Source organism: Nipponia nippon, unplaced genomic scaffold (genome assembly GCF_047370975.1).
Source record: "Nipponia nippon isolate SJK-2023a ecotype South Korea unplaced genomic scaffold, ASM4737097v1 scaffold_12, whole genome shotgun sequence".
Classification (NCBI taxonomy): domain Eukaryota; kingdom Metazoa; phylum Chordata; class Aves; order Pelecaniformes; family Threskiornithidae; genus Nipponia; species Nipponia nippon.
The window spans coordinates 6,654,970-6,674,550 of NW_028262313.1; the positions used below are offsets into that span (position 1 = coordinate 6,654,970).

At 37.1% G+C, this 19,581-nt stretch overlaps 1 protein-coding gene across 5 annotated transcripts in view; it reads left to right on the forward strand.

Moving 5' to 3' along the window:
• The first annotated feature begins 276 nt into the window (after positions 1-276).
• The window catches only part of THOC2 (THO complex subunit 2), a 55,695-nt gene continuing 36,390 nt past the window's right edge, over positions 277-19,581 (forward strand). For 4 of the 5 annotated variants that reach the window (XR_015702581.1, XR_015702582.1, XM_087748573.1 and 1 more), the window contains exons 1-9: positions 277-467; positions 7,832-7,890; positions 9,597-9,688; positions 10,908-10,959; positions 13,148-13,218; positions 13,963-14,084; positions 14,918-15,051; positions 16,563-16,729; positions 17,328-17,420. Coding sequence is in view for 3 of the 5 variants with exons in the window: in XM_087748573.1 (XP_087604699.1) it covers positions 277-467; positions 7,832-7,890; positions 9,597-9,688; positions 10,908-10,959; positions 13,148-13,218; positions 13,963-14,084; positions 14,918-15,051; positions 16,563-16,729; positions 17,328-17,420 (981 nt within the window). In the remaining 2 variants the exon portion in view is untranslated. The remainder of the gene's footprint in view (positions 468-7,831; positions 7,891-9,596; positions 9,689-10,907; positions 10,960-13,147; positions 13,219-13,962; positions 14,085-14,917; positions 15,052-16,562; positions 16,730-17,327; positions 17,421-19,581) is intronic. The other variant, XM_009477261.2, reaches the window with a different exon arrangement.

Genomic DNA, 19,581 nt, shown 5'->3' on the forward strand with positions numbered 1-19,581 from the left:
GCATGCCGAGGCCACGGCATTACAAGTTGCGAGGAGGTTCCCCCAACCCACAGGAATTTCCACCGCAGGCTGGGCTGACCCCCCTTGGGGCGTGACTCGGGGTGGCCTGCGGGGCCCTGCCGGCAGCCCGGCCGTGAGGGGGGCAAGGGCAGGGCCTGGCGAGGGCCGAGGCCGCGGCGGCGGCGCTCAGGCCCGGCGGCCATTACGCGGGCGGCGGCGGGGCCGGCGGCGCTGGGGGCGGAGCTCTCGCCCCCCTACCCCTAACGCGCAGGCGCGATGGAGCGGCGCGCGCCGTCTCCCAGGGTACGGCGCGCCCGCGTCCCGTCGTTCCTCGCGGGCCGTTGCGTCCCCTCTGACCCGGGCCCGTTGCTCCACCATCCGGGCTCTCGGCGCCACACGGGGAAGATGGCGGCGCTGCTCCCTGCCGAGTGGATAAAGAACTGGGAGAAAGGGGGCAAGAACGAGTTGTGAGTGCGGGGTCTTGAGGCGGGAAGGCGATGGGGCGCTGCAGGCCGCCGGCCTGCGGGAGGGAGAGGGGGCCTGGGCCTCGGCGGCCGAAGGAGGCTGGGGGGGGGCGGCGAAGAGGTGGGAGCGGGCGGGGAGGACGTCGCTCGGGGCTGCGTCCTTGCTGCTGGGGCTTAGGGACGAAAAGCTGGTCGGGCAGGGGGCCCGGGCCGCCTTCCTGTCCAGCTCGGCCTCCTTTGTCGGTTGCTAACGACCTCCGCCGAAACTCGTCCCCGGCAGCTGGGCCTAGCTCTGCTGGCGCCCGTTGCCCGCGTCCCGAGCGCCCCCTTCCTGCCTCTGGGTCAGGTTTATCGGGTGTCGGGCTCCTCTTCAGCCGCCCCCCCGGGGTAATATGGAGTCCAAAGCGTTCTTGCTTCTCTGGCTCCACGATCTTGACCTTTCTGGCAGAGGTCTCAGCCCCCGATCCCACCTTTGTACCTATTCCGAGGTGACTCGCGCTGCATTCTTTGATGCAGGCAAGGTAGGATCAGGTAGTCATTCCTGTTCATCCTACAAGGGAACCTTTGTGCGCTGAGGGGTCTGGTTGCAGCTTCCCAAATCAATCCAGGTGTGCTAGGAGCTTTCCCTTTCAGGGCCTTCTGTGTATCTGTTTTAAGCAATCTTAACTTGGCAGGTTCACAAACTATTCTGCTTGCTGTGTTTCAGGAGTACTTCTGTTCAGGGGGTTATTCACCAGTTTGTCCATTTAACGTTACTATATTAGCTTGGATAAGGGTGTCCTGTGTCCTAACTATGTTTTTAAGTGCCTTTATTTTAATTCTTCCATGCACTTCTGTTTTTTGTTGTAACTAAAAAACCCAGTAGTTTCAAATATGGGTATTTGGGGGATCACTTTGAGAAACGCTTCTTGATATTCACTCTTTTCATTATTTACTTTTGTTCATCTATTTTTAAAAGGTTGTGCAGCTATGATAATGATGTTCCCTGTGCATGAAGAAAAAAGTAGTGGGGTAGAGAACAGAAGACACAGAGGCTCCCTGCACAAAATGCGGTTCTCCCCAGACCCTCCCTTTTGTAGTGAAGGGGCCCCTTTTTATAGCCATGTCATTTTTGGCTTTGAATTGTGCTAGAACATTATCGCGTTAGCATGTAAGTTTAACATGTTTTGATGTGAATGATGCAAGACCAATGAAAATATCTTCTGTACCTGAATTTCCAACAATAATAAAAGTGTCCAGGAGCCCCCAAATAATGCTGAGGTTTTTTAATCTCCTGCGTAAGATTGCATGGCAGTAGCTGAATTTGCATCCAGCGTTGCGATATTTATGCAATAAGCACAGAGACCTTTTTATTGAACTTCAGTGTTTAGAAACTTCTGTATGAATAACAAAGAATAAAATTTATAAATGTATACTGATGCCTTTCAAAAATGCACAAATGACTATAATAAAACAGATTGCCTTGTTATACAAAGCATTATATACATGTAGATGCACTTGCTAGCTTTTCTGTAATGGTTATTATGTGACTACTTCAAGCAAAAATGACTTATGAGGACAGAATTTTCATAGTTGATAATATAATGGCAACTGCATTGTTTGCATTGAATTCTCAGAACTTTTAACTGTGTAAGAGGCAAGTTAGGTTAGCTTTTGACCATGATAAAACCTTTTATGATTCTCCCTTCCTCCTAGAGCAGTACTTCTTAACCATAATGGGAAGAAAGTGTTAATCTGCTGTGGGACCAATAAAACAAAATGATAGGAAATTCCTGTATTTTGGCGTTTACACTTCATTTGAAATACTGCTTAAATGCAGTTCCAGGCATGATTTAAAGAGTAGTTTGCAAAAGAGGCCGTGCATTTTAAAAGAAATTTGATTGAGTCTGGATAACAGTTGTCACTTTTTGCAGTGAGAGCTTTATAAGCACGTGTAATATGTCTGAACCTACTTTCTAGAAGCAAAAGAATGTATCTGTACCCAATATCTAGATAACTTTTTAGGAAACTAACTCTTTTGGGTGAATCTTCAGTGTGTAACTTGGCATTTCTTTCTCCAGAACTTCCTATCTCTTGTTTTACTGGAGGAAAATAAAATTATGATGCTCTCTTTCCAAAATGAAACATACAAAATATTTTTAAACATTATTTAAAGTAAAAGGAGAGTAAATATAATGATACTTCTAATTTTTATTGAATTATTTATCTCATACAAATACGCCCAAAAATATAAATTGGGTCTAGGCCTAAGGCTAGGCCACAATTCCAGTCTTAGGGTTTGTGGTTCAAAGTTAAGACAATACATTATATTGAGAAACAAGTTAGAAAAGTGGGGAGGGGAAAGATAAAAGGACAAAACTGATGATTCTAGCAAATACAGGATTTGCAAAAATTTTAGAAGTGGGTTTTCTTGGGTTTTTTGTTGTTTTGTTTTGTTTTTTACTCTATGGAAGCCTGGTCTAATAAAGCGCATGCATGAAGTCAGAGTACATTCACTCTTGTATGGAGGGGTTTGTTTTGTTTTTAAACAAAGCAGTGGGCTTATTCAAAGGGAGACAAATACCAACTTTGTTAAAAAGTGAGGATTACAGGAAAAAAAACCCCTCATAATTAGCAGAAAGAAAAGATTAGGTCTTGGAAGAAAAAAAATATTTGCTGGAGCATGAAATGGCTTACATGATCTGACTAGATCAGCCCAAGGTAGTATTTTGGCAGTTACTTGTTACCTAAATAAAAACAGAATTTTATGTTTTGGGGGAATATGAAACTGTATTGAGAGAAGTAAATGATTTATTTTATTTGGCATTTCAACTTCTATGGTTACTAATAATGGATGCTTAAGATGATTGCTGTATGTTTTCTTATGTGATCCTGAGTGGTATGGTGGTGGTCTGCCTATGCTTGAAAACATACAGGATTTGTAATATTGCTGTAGTCTGTGGGAGATGCTGTTATGGGGGGCGGGGAAAAAAAAGAAAAAGTTGGATTGTTTTATAAAGAAAAACAAAATATAGGGATGTTTTAAAGAAAGCCAGTAAGGAAATCAGTTTTAAACTAACTGATCTTTTGCTTTGGAAAACTAATGAAGTTTATTTTTGCTGATGTGATCAGTTTGTCATGATATAACAGTAATATCCAGAAACCAGAAGGTAGACATTTTGTATGTGTCCTAGAGTGTCATAATGTTAGTTAGTAAGGCAGCATCATAGAGCTTAGGTAGTGGTGACCATTCACTTCCTAGAAATTGTTCAGAGACCTTGTTCAAAACTTTGAGTATGTGCTTTGAATTTAATTAATCCAGCTACTGATGTGTTATACTATCTAATACAAGTGCATAAATGTACATCATGTGGTAGCTTCAAGTGTTCTTAGCTGCCAAAACTATAAATTGGTCAGGATGTGGTCATCTTATCTGTCATTTTCTATTTTGTTCAGACCCTTCTCTGTCTAAATACAGCTTACTAAATTATGTGCATTTGTTTTGCTACTGCCAGATATTCTGTAGCAACTGAATTGGAATCTGTGTGACTGCTTATTATGCTGATCAGCCTAGATTCCTTGTAGACCTGTTTGTGTGTACTTATACTGTCATTTGCGGTGAAATTATATTGTTTGTATAGTGTCTTCCACTGTAAGATGCTGGTCTATAACTGTAGCCCGTATGGACATCTATAATACACATACAATGGCAAGCACTTAATATTAGACTGATATGTTACCTTTTTTTGTGATAGATTAAACACATCGAGGACCCTTCTGTGGGGAAGTAGGGCTTTAATAATGTACTTGGCTGGCAGTTTATGCAATATGTTAAGCCTCAAGATAAACTAAAGAAGCTTAACATTCTGTGAACGTGAAATTTTGAGACTCGCTCTTTCAAGCACTCCCAGCATGTTTGTTACTTTACCCGCACGAGGAATGTCACAGTGTTGAGTTAAAGGGCTGAGAGTCAGGAAAAGAGAGTTCAGTTGTAGTTTTGCCATCCTGACTGCAAGATGCAATTGATTGTACTTTATCTCAACTAGAGAACTACCCACATCAGTTAAATTATGCATATACTTAAATGTTTGAGGCACATGCACTTTGTGATAATTACTGCCATATATTATGTGTGGGAGTATAATTGGGGATATAGGACATTGTGTATGAATTGGGAGGCTTAGGTTCAGTTGCTGGCTCTGCCATACAAACTTGTTTGTAGGTGCTCAACGCTGCTTCAGAATTTGTTGTTTAAGCACATCTATCCCATCTCAGTCCAAAACAAATTTAATTTTGAAACTTTGTTTTTCAGAAGCAATTCTGTGATTTTTTTTTTTAATTATTATTTTTACTTTCTAGGTTATCCTGGTTTTTAATTGTATTTTACATGTATTAAACAGTTTTATCTTTGGATGAAGGGATGTTGGTTTTAGTAGAGGAGGGAGGTTCTCCGTGCTAAGCTTGCTGCAATGAAGATTAGAGTATAAAAGTTTCAGACTAACTCTTGACAGACAACAGACAGCTTGGGTCTGTTGAGCTGAAAAGTGGCCCTGGTAAATTTCCATTGTCCTGGGCATTGCTTAAGTGGAAAAGTCTTGTGGCTTTTTTCTGAGTTGATTAATCATACTAATATTGATGTTTTTATTCTTGTGAACACACAAGTATTTTGATTTTAATTTATGATGCACTCAGTTGAGACTAGATGAATTAATCTCACAGCTTGTTGGTGCTGGAAGGGAGGGCTTCTGCCTTGTCTTCATTCACCAGGGCTCTCTACTCTGGCGCTTAGCTGACCTCCTGGTAAGCTGTTTCAACTTGCCAAGGTGGCAGAAGACTTGTTTTTTGACCGGTTTTCAGCCAGGTTTGTCAGTTTATTTAACTGATTTAACTGACATGAGGACTAGAACTGTGCGGCCAAGAAGGGGAGAAGTATTGGCGAATGTGTCCATTTCTGCAGCAACAAGCCATTAAATCAGCTCAGCTGGACTGCCTGACAGCACCTTCAGAAAGAGTCATCCTCCTTTGGAGATAGAGTATTTGTATGAAAGAATATAAGCACAATTATTTATTTAGATCCACAGAGTAATACCAACATCATCTTTTCTACTACCAAAATTTTCCTAGGTAGTCTTTCACAAAAAGAAAATTTTACTTTTTTTTTTTCTCCAGTTTAATAATTCAGAGGGTTTTAATGACAAATATAAAGCAAGTTGTTTTACAGACTGATCTTAAATAGGGTTTCTTGTTACATTGATCAAACAGATCTCTGTCTTGAAGTAATGTGAAGCTGATAGTACTATTTTGGTATTGCAGAAAAGGGAATTGGAAGAGGTTGAAACTCTTTATTTTGTATTAAGATGTGCTTAAGTGAACTCTTCAGTCCAAGCAGAGAGGGTTGTTGCTCATGTAACCTGGTTGATGATATCACTTTATGACATAGAGGTCAAAGTGTGCATCTCAGTAGATAATTTTTTTGATTAAGATGTTTCACTTTACTGTTGTTTGTATACAGAGCTTAGAAATGAGTGCTTATAGGGTAACTTCTTTGTGGAGGAGTAGTAATTAAAATTTAAGAAAATCTGACTTAGATCAAATTGATATACTCTTTTGGGACACCTGGGGAAAAAAAAATCTATTGCTTCTTTAAAAGAAGAAGTGCACTTACCATTCATGAAAAATAAAATAAACTACCTGTTTCCCTGCTTTGCTGTTTCTGTTCTGGTTATTTCCAGATATGTTGCATTCTCTTCCATAGCATTTAGAACATCTTAGCTATACCGTTGATTTTTGCTGAGTTTGCATGTTTCTTCCGATTACATTATATGTGAAACTGCCCGTTTTCCAGTTGTCTTTAAAGAGTGCATATTCTTTGTATTTGCTAATGATAATCTTTTGATTGCTGGAACAGCTGTTTAATCCTGCTAGAGGGGTAATAATCTGTATAGAATACAAATAGAAAGAGTAACAGGTTGTTACAGAATCCTTTTTTTTTTTACTGTTTATTTTTCATGATAAGCCTCTAATAATTGTACATACCTGCCTTATTTGAGAACATGCTTAAAAATCGCTCCCCCAGGAAATTGTAGTCTTGCCATCTTGTGTAGGAATACGATGGAGCTCTGATGCTGTCTTCAGTTTCTGTACGTGAAAGACTTTTGGATATGTGAAACTTTTGGTTGAAAACTTGCAAGTGTGAAGGAAGTTCTTAAGATATTCATTAGTGTCTTTTATAGGTAAATCACTACCTTTTTTAAAATACAGTTACTTTTAAATGTGAAACTGCTTTTGAAGCCTTAGCTGGGATGACAGTAGTGGTAGAGGAGAGGGAAAATCCTTGTCGCTTGGAAGCATGTCCATTTCTAAGCTGTCAGTGTAGTGGAGAAGCATGCTCTTTAAGCATTTATTTTGTAACACACAGAACTATTATTTTGTGGAACAGTCTGTACAGTATTTAGTGTATTTTTTACGTATGGCTAAATTTGGTTGAGGGAGCCTCAGGAGTGACTAAAGACAACGTAACATGACAGGTCTTTGCATCCTATAGTGGGTTCTCTTAGTGACTAGAATAGGTCAAATTCTGTCTTACCATTGATAAAACATTGCATCCGGAAATCATGCACATAATTTAATGTTAAAAATTTTTTACAGGCCAGAGTGTGAAAGTGATCATAGTCATGGTATTTCTATGAGAAGCATTTCCTCATTGGTTAACAACAGTAGGTTAATGCTACCACTTCCATGCTTCCTTTCACATAATAAAATTGCCTAGTGTTCTCATTTTTCTGTGTATAAGCATGTGTAATGTTAGGAAGAATATTTTTTTAAAGTATATGATATTTATAATCATTTAGGTTGGAAGAGACCTTTAAGATCATCAAGTCCAACCATTAACCTGGTGCTGCCAAGTCCACCACTAAACCATGTCCCTAAGCACCACGTCTACCCGTCTTTTAAACAGCTCCAGGGATGGGGACTCAACCACTTCCCTGGGCAGCCTCTTCCAGTGCCTGACAGCCCTTTCAGTGAAGAAGTTTTTCCTAATATCCAATCTAAACCTCCCCTGGCACAACTTGAGGCCATTTCCTCTCGTCCTATCACTTGTTACTTGGGAGTATGTATATTACTTGGGTGTATGTATATTATGTATATATATTACGTATATATATGTATGAGATCTATTGGGAGTCTTGTATTTCTTTGCTGTGTAACTTCTGTGAATTAGTGTTTACTCTATGAAAATTAAAATGTCAGCCATTTAAACTGCCCAAATTTAAAGTTTTTTTAGCCAGAACAACAACAACAAAAAGTCTCAGAACATTTGTGTGTGTATGCTAATATCTAACTATTTTTATGTTTTTTCATTTTTTTAATATTTTTCTTTATTTCAGTGTGCAACTATGTCGCACTCTCAGTGAGAACAAAAGCCATGATAATATGGGTTTCAGAGGTAAGTTGTGTGGGTGTTTTGGTTGGTTTTAACTAACTAAAAAAAGCCTGGAAACAGTTGATCATGCATGTATCTGCTTGGAACATTCATACATGGTGACCGTTAATATGTGCTAAAGGAAAATACTACAAATAGTGAGGCAATACAAGCATCCGTAACTAAGTTTGTCTTCAGATGTCCAGGTGACAGCTTTCTTAGACAGTAGTAAATGGTGGTGGGGTAATCCAGTATTTGGTCTGTCCTGTAGAAGATGGAATTCCATTTTGCAAACTCAACATACAGTTAGATTTTATTCTAAAATATATAAACACTAATGTATGCAAGTGTGATTGTACACTGCAGAAAGTAATTTTTACAACAGTACCTGACTTACAGACGTTCTCCTTTGTTAGTGGAAAACGCTACTGTCTTTAAGTATAAAATTCTCACTTTAAGAAATCTTTGGTGTTTAAAGAAAAATTTATTTTTTGTTTGCTTTGCAGAACTGTTGGAAGTAAAGCTTCCATATTACTAAGGCCACAAATGTGCTATGCTGTTTAGATGATGTTTTTGGTTCTTGCTAAAATAGTCATAATGGGCAATTGTAATAGCAGAAAAGATAAACCAAAACACTTCAATGTAAATTATAAGTAATATTATTAAGTAAGAAGAATTTATTGTGAGAATGACTAGATAGATACATGCAGTAGCTATATTGGAGGCATTAATAGACAGTAGAAATAGTTGTGATGATGGGAAAAAAATGTGAAAATACAGATAATCTGGAGTGAGGTACAGAGATGCTGACTGCTAAGAATTTGAGTCCACGTGACCTGGATCCTGTTCTGAAAACTGCACTGGCACTTGCATTTCTGCCTTTTAGTTCCAGAAAGACATTTACTGAAGTCCAATATACCACAGCCTTATGGAGGCAGGTCAGATTTATCAGTGCACCTGTGTAAGAAATTCTCAGTGTGGGGAGCCACTTGCAGAGGCATGTCTGAGCCTATGCTTATGGCTGGTTTGGGTTCATCGTAAATTATTATTGTGTACTGCACCAAACTGTCCTCTTGAATTGGCCTTCAAAGTAGAGAGTATTTTTCATACACTAAAAAGCACAGCAACATTATGGTGTATTATTTAAGAACAATTCTTTACGAGTTTACCATAGCAGTTTTTGCAACCACCATGTTTAACGTTGCAAGATTTTTCTCAAATGCAGTACTTCTGTTTAGTGTTAAGCATTTTTTCTCCAATTAAATTTTACTTTCTCCTGGAGAAATGATTTCTGAAAGCATTTCCACGATAAGATATGATTAAGAAAAAGTACTAGAAAGTTTTCTATGTATTATATTTATGTATATATATATATGTATAATATGATGTTTATGTGAATTCTAAGTTAAAGGTGTCTTTGTTAAACCAACTGCCAAGACTCAAGTTACTATGTGCAGTACTGTAGTTTTTCATCCCATTTTACTGTTATTCCATAAACTCTCTGGGGAAAGGGGATCATCTCTTACTATCTGCTTGTGTGAAGTCTTAGATATTGATGCTCAAATTTGATGTATCGGCAGTAGTGAAGTAATCCCCCTCACTGGTAAGAGAAGGATATCCCCTTTACTTGCAGGGTGTCTGAAGTGTACAGCATTACTGTAAACACTGTTTTAGAAGTTAGGTCAAGGATTACCTAATATGTTCCTTAATCATCTGTTTTCTTTCCACAGATATCCAACAGGCTTTGTATGAGCTTGCATACCATGTTGTTAGAGGAAACTTGAAGCATGATCAAGCCTCTAATGTTCTTGGTGATGTCATAGTAAGTATATATTTGTAATGATTGCATACTTATCAAATTTTTAGTTGGTTATAAAAGCCTGAATGAAAATCAAGCAGGATAATATTCAACAGACTTGTTTTCCCGTGTCTAAAAAGTTGTTCTTGTCAAGTCTTTTTTCTTCATTTGTGTGCACTTGAAATATATCTAGTCTGTCTGGGTTTTGTTTCCCCCTCCCCCCCTACTTTTTGTGGTGAAGAATAGATATATTTTAGTATAAATTAAAAATTAAATCATTTTTTAAGGGCGCGTGAAGACTGAAGTTTTTAGTAAATGCTAAAACTAGATTTCACATGCTTATGCAGCGTGTCTGCAATGCCACCTACTGGTTTTTATAATTTACATCTTTCTTACAGTGTAACAATGTGCGTGTCTGCCATTTTACTATTGAGATGTCCAAGTCCCATGACTGTCTTTAAAGTGATGCATTAGATTTACTTTTTGTTTGAAAAAGGTTTTTCTTGAAATGTTTTGAATAAATAGAGATAAGTAGGGAAAAGAGTATTTTCCTCTAAACTTCTAAGGTTACTAAATTATCTTGGTGTTCCTAAAAAAAAAAAAAACAAACCACCCAACTAACCACCCAAAACCTGGGGAAAAAAAAAAAATCTTCTAAAAATGATTTCTTACTCTTTGTAAGTTCTTAGATTGCTGTTTTGACATGTATAGGACATTAAGAAAAAAGACCTTTTGCAGTAATCTATGCTAGGATAACCTTTTTAGGTTTTTAAATTTCTGCGTTGGGTTTGAGAGAAGTCAAGGCTGAAGTGCACCTTGCTGTTGGGGTAGCACGTGATTATGTTTCATCTTTAGTTACTGTAGGAAATGGTAATTTGATTGGTGCCTGAGAAAGTATAGTTTACTGTACAGGCTGGTGCTGCTCTTCAGACAGGGAGTTCCATTGTGCTAGAGAAATGGGTTTTGTCCCTGGCCACTAGACACTCTTTTAAATTACATTAAAATGTTACATTATTTCATGACGTATGAATGATTCATACAGCACTTACGTTAGATATTAGTCAATAATTGAGCCTCTTCATTATTAATTAATCAAAATGTTAACTATTAATATCATTAGTAATCTGCATTATTAATTAATCTGAACTTGATGAAGTGTTGTTTTATGTAATGGAATAAGAATTTTCTCAGTGTACACATTGGAGTTTCTGTATTCACTGAGTGTAATCTTCTTCCTTTTTAGGAATTTCGGGAAGACATGCCTTCCATCCTAGCTGATGTATTCTGCATATTAGGCAAGTTGGGTTCCCTTCCTTTCAGCATTGTGATGGATTTGGAGAAATACATGCTTTGTGCGTTTGCTTGTTAACTTCTTCAGGAAATTTCCTTAAATCTGTAAAGCATGACTTCTCTTTACAAAATACGTGTTGATTCTTCCCCAGTGTATCTGTATCTCAGTTGTTAATGTCCTTTTTGTTCTGCTTTGTTCTGTTACAGTTTCCAGAAGTTTATCTATTAAAGGCAGTGGAAATTGATCTTCCAAGAATAGTTAAAGGATCTAGCTTGTGAGAATGTTGGATGTTACCTAATGGAATCAGTGACTTAGTGTTGTTATCATTCTTATAAGTATTTTAAATAAAAGTTGACTTACTGGTGGGTAGATCCTCTGTTCTCAGAGTGTGTTCTGTAAATGTTTTTCTCTGTACAGTCACTCATAGTGAAATGGAGCTTGTACTAATTGTCCAGAAAGCTAAAGGCAAATGACATCATTTGCCAAGTTAGTATCTGCCAACTGAGCAGGCTTTAAAGATGCGTACTTCTTATTCTGGTAATAACTTCTGGATTTTTATGTTGTAATTTTGATCCAAAGCTGTTTCTTGTGTTTTTAGAATTTTAATCCTGTATAATTTTCCAGATCATAGTTTTAACTGCTTGCAGTTTCTATCTTGTTCTATGTCACTATGTTTTTTTCAACAAATTTCAGCAAATTCTTTGACAGTCTCTTCATGACAGATCCTGGTTGGTTCTGTATACTGAAGGAGTGTGGCATCTTCTCTGCTGTGTCTGCCTGTGCAGAGGCACCTAATTAAGTTTCCATATGCAGCCTTGGTTCTGAAACATCTAAATGATGAATTTTGACTGTGTTTTTATTCATCATGTTTCATTCTATGTATCATGTTTTTGTAATAATTAGTTTTTATAATGCAGTATTACACTGATATCCTTTTGTTTTTTAAGCTGGGTTAGAAAACTTCATTAATTACTTCTTACACTAGTTTCAGTTATTCAAGTAGTTCATCTGTCTGCCTTTTCCTGGTTTTTTTGCCTCCTCCCTTCAAATTAGCATGTAGCCAAATGCCATGCCTCCGCTAGTAGTAGAGAAATAGTATGGCTAAGGAGCTAGCTTTCAAACTCTGGAACAAAGGACATTTGACAATTACTTGCTTGTTTTTAATGAGTTTCCTCTAATGCTTTTTCTCTCTAACCAGTATTTGCTGCTATCAGGATTTTTTTTTCTAATGTCATCATCCTATAGTTAATGTGTTTCAGTATATGAGAATTTTCATTTATCCACTTTATCCACTCATCCACATTCCCTGGACTAATTTTTTTCTGCAGATTCTTTTTTGGCTGAGAGGCTTGGCTGCTAGGGTCCAGACTGATCTGGCAAGGCTGCCTCCACTGCCGCCCTGCTACATCATTGGTTTTCAGTCTGCCTCGGGGCTTCTTTCTCAGATTCCTGTTGTTGATGTTTCCTCTATGGGTCTAGTTTTCCTGTGGGTATGGGTGTGGGGTTTTTTGTGTTTTTTTGTTTGTTTGTTTGCTTGTTTTTTGTAAGGTCTGCCTTGTATTCTTTTATTGAGTCTTCCATTCCTTTTGCAGCTCCTCGCTTCCTGTAATGATGTGCTTTTTTTTAACTACTTTAGACAGTGTGCTTCCTTGGCCATTGTTTACAGCCTGTCTTCCCATAGGAGTAAATTTACGAACTGCGTTCAATAGTTGACAACGCAAAAGAAAAGAGTGGAAATACAGAATCATAGCTAGTAAAAGACTGGAGATCAGGCAGTAAATGGTAGTTACTCCGAAGATGCAGGGAAAGAGACTAGAACATGACATTAAAGCTACAATCACGCAGTTCTTCTCAGCGATTCGTATTTCTCTACTTTGTTGCTTATTATTGATTCTTAATGCTTGCCATATTGCAACAGAGACAAGGGCAAGAAAAATTATTATGGCATTCCCCTGGTTTCTGGTTTACCTTTTCATGAAATTTGTGGATGTGTGAAAATTGTCATCAAAATATTATGTGGATCTCAAGGTGGATGAGTAGGTGGAAAGTGGCAAGAAGCTAGCATGTTATAAACAAGCTGCTTTACCTTGTGTTATCATTAGCATTTGTCGGAATAGTTATGAAAAGAAACTCATAAATTTCAAAAGTAATAGTTTCCTTTTATCATTTTTTCCCATCCTCTTTTATACTAGATATTGAAACAAGCTGTTTAGAAGAAAAAAGCAAGAGGGATCATTTTACCCAACTGGTATTAGCCTGTTTGGTAAGTTGCACTTAGAAAGTCTTTTGGTAAGAGTATATGCCAAAATCTGACAAGAAAAATCAGAGAGGGGTTTTTTTGTTTGGTTCTTTTTTTGTTTTTGAGGAAAAGACTATTAGAATGTTTTAACAAATTTCCAAATAATTTAAAAAAGCATCTTTAAAGCATTATGGTACAGTAACGTAGTATAGTCATCCCTTGAATTCTTTAAAGAGTTTTCAGAGAACTTCAATTTTTCCCCCTGTCAGTTCAATAGAAATTTTGCTTCTGAAGTATGTTTTGAGTTGGACTTCTCCTTTGTGCAACCTCCTCTGTCTTTAGAAGTGGCATTCCTAAATGCATGGAATAAGCTTGATTTGTAGGAAAATTCAGCATATGAAAATAAGGCTTTTTCTCCCAGAATATGAGAGAGAATGGGTATAAGCTTTGTAAATACGCAGTTCTTGGTAATAATATTCCTAGATGCTATGCGATGTATACTTTGTAAGCAGCAATTAGGCTCTAGGGCTTGTTTCTTCAAGGTGCTTTTGTATATAAAATCTACCACTGTAAAATTCCAATTTCAGTTAAATAGTTTCTCAGGTTTGTCCACTTCTATGTTTGAAGGAGAATGAATTTAGTATCATGGTATATCATGATATTTCAACTTTTTTTTGTAGTCAGAATGCATGTGTAGCCTGAAGTAATAATCAGATGGTTTCTAGGTCTTTGTAATTGACAAATTTGATGTTTTTCCGTGTTTTTTAGTATCTTGTATCTGACACTGTCCTAAAGGAGCGTTTAGATCCAGAGACACTGGAGTCATTAGGACTTATCAAGCAGTCTCAACAGTTCAATCAGAAATCTGTTAAAATAAAGACAAAACTATTGTAAGTTTTGGGGCAAGGGTTGTTTGGGGAGTGGGTGGGGAGGGGCAATGGTAATTAGTCTGGTAACAATGTTTTCTAACAATGTGTAATGTTTCTTTTAATAAAATACTCAGTTTTCTTTAGGAAACGTGTTTTGTTGCACTTTAACTTGTCATTGGCAAAAGAACCTCGTTAGCGCTCTTAGTTTTCAAACTCTTGAGAAATGTAAAATCTTTTTTAATGTCACCTATTGCTGTGGGTTTTGCAACAGTGATTCCATATGTGCAGATTAAATACTTAATGTTTAATTGTGTTTGTGACAAATGTGAGCTTACAAAGTGTAAGTAAATTAATTATTGCTGTTGCATCAGTTACGCATAGGCATTTGTTTTCATAAATAAGCAAATGTAGTTACATTAGTTTTTGCAATACAGGATGTATTTTTGTGGTGTATGTTTGGTTTTTGTCTCTGCATCCAATGTTTCAGTCTCAGTCTCAAAGAACATGACTTGAAACTAGAATAGGTCCTTAAGCACGGACTGTTACAGAGCAGTTCTCCAGCACAGTGTGTAAGAACAAGCTTTACTGTTAAGTATAAGCATAATCTTGCTTTTAAATGGTCTTCATTTGAAAGAAAAGAAGAGCTAAATTTGTTTGGAGAATGCTCACTGCCTTGCAGGTATTCATTGTACTGCATTCTATGATTTTTGCAATAGCTCAAGTAAATGACAAGTTCTTAAAAATGTGTTCAAAATTAGCATTTTGTATAACAAATTTAATATTGATAAGAGCATAAATAAGCTTCACTGTGGACGTGTGTTACACAATAGTGTTTAATTTCTGTTTATTTGCAGTTATAAGCAACAGAAGTTTAATTTGTTAAGAGAAGAGAATGAAGGTTATGCAAAGCTCATTGCAGAACTGGGGCAAGACTTATCTGGAAATATCACTAGTGATTTAATCCTTGAAAATATTAAATCTTTAATAGGTAAGAAATTTGTTGAAGGAAAATGGGCACTGGTTTTCCTATATGCTCTTATGACTACAGAGAGTGACTTTAGACTACTGTTTGAGATCATCTGTGAATCAAATAATATGTCATGCAGGCATCTAGTGCAATAGTAACAAGTATTGGTAGATCACCTTGGATAGAACTATGACATTTGGAAGTTCCTGTTTCTGTGACAAAATTAATTTTGGGAGTGTGGTGTAGTTAAACTTAATTTAGATACTGAATTTACAGTACAGCCTCAAATATGCATGCTGTCATTTTGATTCATTTCAGCAGTGTTTTTTGAGGATGCGCTTGTCATCTCCTAGCAGGCAGATTGGAGCGTAACAAAGTAATGCTTTTTGCTATTTTAAGGTACTCAGTTCAGTGTATTAATCTTTTAGTCTTAAAGAAGTTGAACAAGTTATTCCTTAATGAAGAGAAATGGGAAGCGGTAAATGTTATTCCTTTATCTAGTTCTGTTTGTGATTTGTCCATATTTCTAACTTGAGTCTTGGCTAGAGTGTCATGATCAAAGTGCGAAATACAAAATACATTAAAAACAGGAAATATCTGTAATTCCCCATGTTTTTTACATTTCCTTTATGGATAAAGAGTTTTATACAATATATTGATGTTTGTACCAGTGCCAGTGCAGTAATGGTCAGAAGGCTATGCTGCTATTTTATAAAAGATAATTTTTCATCTATCACAGAATTTTGCCTGAGACTGTCAAATCCCTGTAATACTACTACTTCTTTTGGAAGAGAGCTAGAGAAGATGATGTTTTTGATAGTTATTACATTAAAAAATACACACTCAGTTTGAGGAATTTCATAACAAAACATTTTTCTGTCTTCTGGAATTTTAGGAATTGTAAATAGACTTCATATAAATTGTCAATTCTTTTAAAGTACTGACCTGCAGTAGGTCCTGGTGTAGTGGAAATGGCTTTTGGGAAGGAAAGACTGATGCAATTATATATCTGCATAGTGGATGTGCCTGGATAAAACTTCTCATGGCACAATGAAGAAAATAGTCTAGATGTGGATTCTTCAACTAGGTAGCTAGTCTAGGGTCTAGCTCAAACCGGAACAATTTTTGGGGCGTAAAATAATTTCTAGCTGGCTGATTTGTGTGACTGCATGAATATGTGTGCCAGCACAAGGGGAGAGGAAGCAGCCCGTGCCTTTTGCTGACACTGGTATTAGTGAGGTTGGGTTTTTACTTATTAAATGTTTGGCTTAAGATGGTAATTTCTAATTTTTTCAGTAATCGGAATTGAAAGTCCTGTTTAGTATCTTTGCCTAGTTCAATATTCAACATAAGTCAAAATGAATGATGTATTTACAGATGATCCAGATTATTTTGCTGTAGATAAATCCAGGCTCAATTTTAACTGAAAAGAATTAACTTTAAAAACTAATGCATTTGTGGTTTAGTAACAGAATGAAGATGAAAAATAGCAACGTTAAGCTTTTCTACTCTCTTCTTCTCATCTCCACTAGGATGTTTTAACCTTGATCCTAACAGAGTTTTGGATATTATCCTAGAAGTCTATGAGTGCAGGCCTGAGTATGACGACTTCTTTGTACCACTGATAGAGTCTTACATGTACATGTGTGAACCTCAGACTCTATGCCATATCCTTGGGTTCAAATTCAAATTTTATCAGGTAATGTATTTCCATTCTTAATTTTTGTTTTTCGTGGTTGGTTGTACTCAGTGTTGAACTGCAGTCATTGATGACCGATTTCTGCTGCAGATTTTTTTAACGTAAAAATTAATTTCTAAGTTGTAAAATTCCGGTGTTAAAAGCAATAATTTCATGTTTTGAAATGGAAGTCTCTAATGTATTCTAGAGGAGAATGCTTAGCGTTCTCCGAGACAGCTGAAAACAATCCTGATACCTTCCATTTGAACTTGTATAGTTATATAAGGACTGGCATCAACAAAGAGATTGTACCCTATAAACAGAAGAGGGAGTCATGGTTGAGATTTGATAAAATATTCAAGTTTTTTAAAAATTCATGGTTAGGAATTGCATACAAGCACCATAAGGTGTGTAGATAGTTGAGTGGTTTTGTTTCTGAAAATTCTGATTGTATATTGCAGTTAAGTCTAGTGGCTTTGGAGTAATAGCAGTTAAATAACAAGGAGAACTGTAGGCTAATATGTTTCATCTGAATTTTGAGTAGTTTCTTTTCTGTTTCATGACCTTCTGCAGTGGTCTGATTGCTTTTTTCTTAAATTTGCAATCTTTTCTTTTTTAGGATCCAAGTGGTGAGACACCTTCCTCCTTATACAGAGTTGCTGCTGTCCTACTGCAACATAATCTCATAGATCTGGAAGATCTTTATGTTCATGTAAGTGACAGCGCTACTCTGTCAAGTGCCAAAACTAAATTTCAAAAAGAAAGCCAGATATTTTACCCTATTCCTAAAGCTTCAAATTCAGGATACACTGTGTAATACCTGTATATGAGCACGTTTAACGTCTCTTAAAATTTCCAGTACTTTCTAATGCCGCATATTCAGATAAACACACACTGAAATATGAATGCTGATACACTTTCTTTGAATTATTTGCGTAGCATCCTCCAGATTGTTTACCTCCTGCCTGATTCGGAGATAGGAGGTAAATGCCTGAGTAACCTTCCTTAAGAACTAGACCCTTTGAGTGTTTTGCTTTACAAGATCGATTTTTGAAAGAAGTGGTGGGACAATCAGTTCCGAACGTTCTTTGTTTAGTTTAATAGTAGGATTTTTTTTTTAAACTCTCATATATTCCTGAATAGGCCTCTCATTCCAATGACAAGAATTCTGACCATTTGTTAGGTCAAAAGACAAAAATGGAGTGACATGTTCAGAGTTATTCAGAGAGACTTATCCTCTCCAGCCTGACAGTCTTATCAACCAACCAACATAACAGTTTGGCAGACGGTAAACAGAACGTTACAGTCATCAAAATAATTTTACATTATAATGAATTTTTAATTTCAGAATATCCATAGATACTTTAAGACTCTTAACTCTTCCACTGAAATCAGGGAAATGAGCTCTGGTTACATCTATGGAAATTTTGGAATGGTCTTGCCATTAATTTGTGTGGCAGTTAATAGCATTAGTCACAATCTGACTTGTCGGTAACTGTCTCTGGCTTCATAGGAGTATTTTGGCTAAAAATGTGTCGGGTGGAGCAAGAGTAAGAGTGCATGTCTCAGATAATCGGTGTGGAGGGAGGAATGCGTGGCAGTAATGCTAGTTTCTTAAGAAATGTTTGTAAGCTTACAGAACAAATGATCAGACTCGGAATTACGGTGGCCTGTGCAATCTCAATTCAGACCTGTAGAGGTATGGGCCTGTTTTCTGACAGACTCACAGATAGAATGGTCCCTACGTTTGTTTATACTGTTCACCTTCGTAATGTTGATTCTCAGTCTCATTTTTAATCTACTTTCATTCCAGAATCTCTCTGCCAGTCTCTCTGTCTGTCTTTGCATGTTTGGGATGGCATTTTTTCCTCTTTTCAGTTCAGGCTTAATTTAACTTGCTATGGGAGTTTCGAGAAAACGATTAGCTTGTAGGTGTTGAGTCTTACGTGGTCTAGATTGTGCGGCTCCTATACAAGAGCAGCTGTCAGGATTATTATTCATATCAAGACTGTTCTCCCCACCTCTGCCCTCCCTTCCCCTTCCAAGCCTGTAAGAACTGTTTTCTATTTGCGTATATATACGCACAGCCATATATAATATGTAATGCATCCTGAAGATAGGATTTACCCCTTGAAATTCCGCACTAGGTATTTCCTGGTTAATCTTAGTAGGTTACCTGTGTTTTCAAATGAGAGAAGTGTAGGTCTTTAAACCTTGTATCTTTCCAAGTGGGATTCTTTCTTCCCCTAATTTCTATGAAATCGAGAAATTCTACTATCTTTTCTCTGAAGAAGGTGATGTTTGGTCATCTTCTGCTGTCAGTTTGGGAGGAGAAAAAACAGTAAAAATTCTTCCCTTGTTAAAAATGATAGAAGATAAGATTACTGTATCAAAGAGGTCATGACTCTACAGTAAGTTTTGATTACTTATTTGCAGTTAAAGTTGGAGCCTGATTTTAGGAATCAAATTGAAGTTTGGCTTTGTCAGAAAAAGAGCTTTTCTTCTGTCTCACAACTTGACCTATTAATTTTCGAGTGTAAGGTTATATTCCTCACCTTGATCGTTCTCAAGTACAAGACTATGCTGAGGTATTATCATACTAGGTATCTCTTAATGTATGGTTTTTAAGGAACAGATGTTGCATGTGTTTAGCACACACTGCTGATAAATAGGAAATTTGGTAAGCTTTAAATGGTATTCCTTTAAAATAAAGTGCAATGAAAATGTGTGTCTAAGTAGGTTACCTAGTTTTCCTTGGTGATGATTTTTTTTTTCCTTTAGAAAAGTAAGTGAGAATTTATGCTTTTGAATATTCACTTTGTTTTAAGGCACTCAATTTTGTAAATGTTATGATCAAGTACGTGCGTAATTGT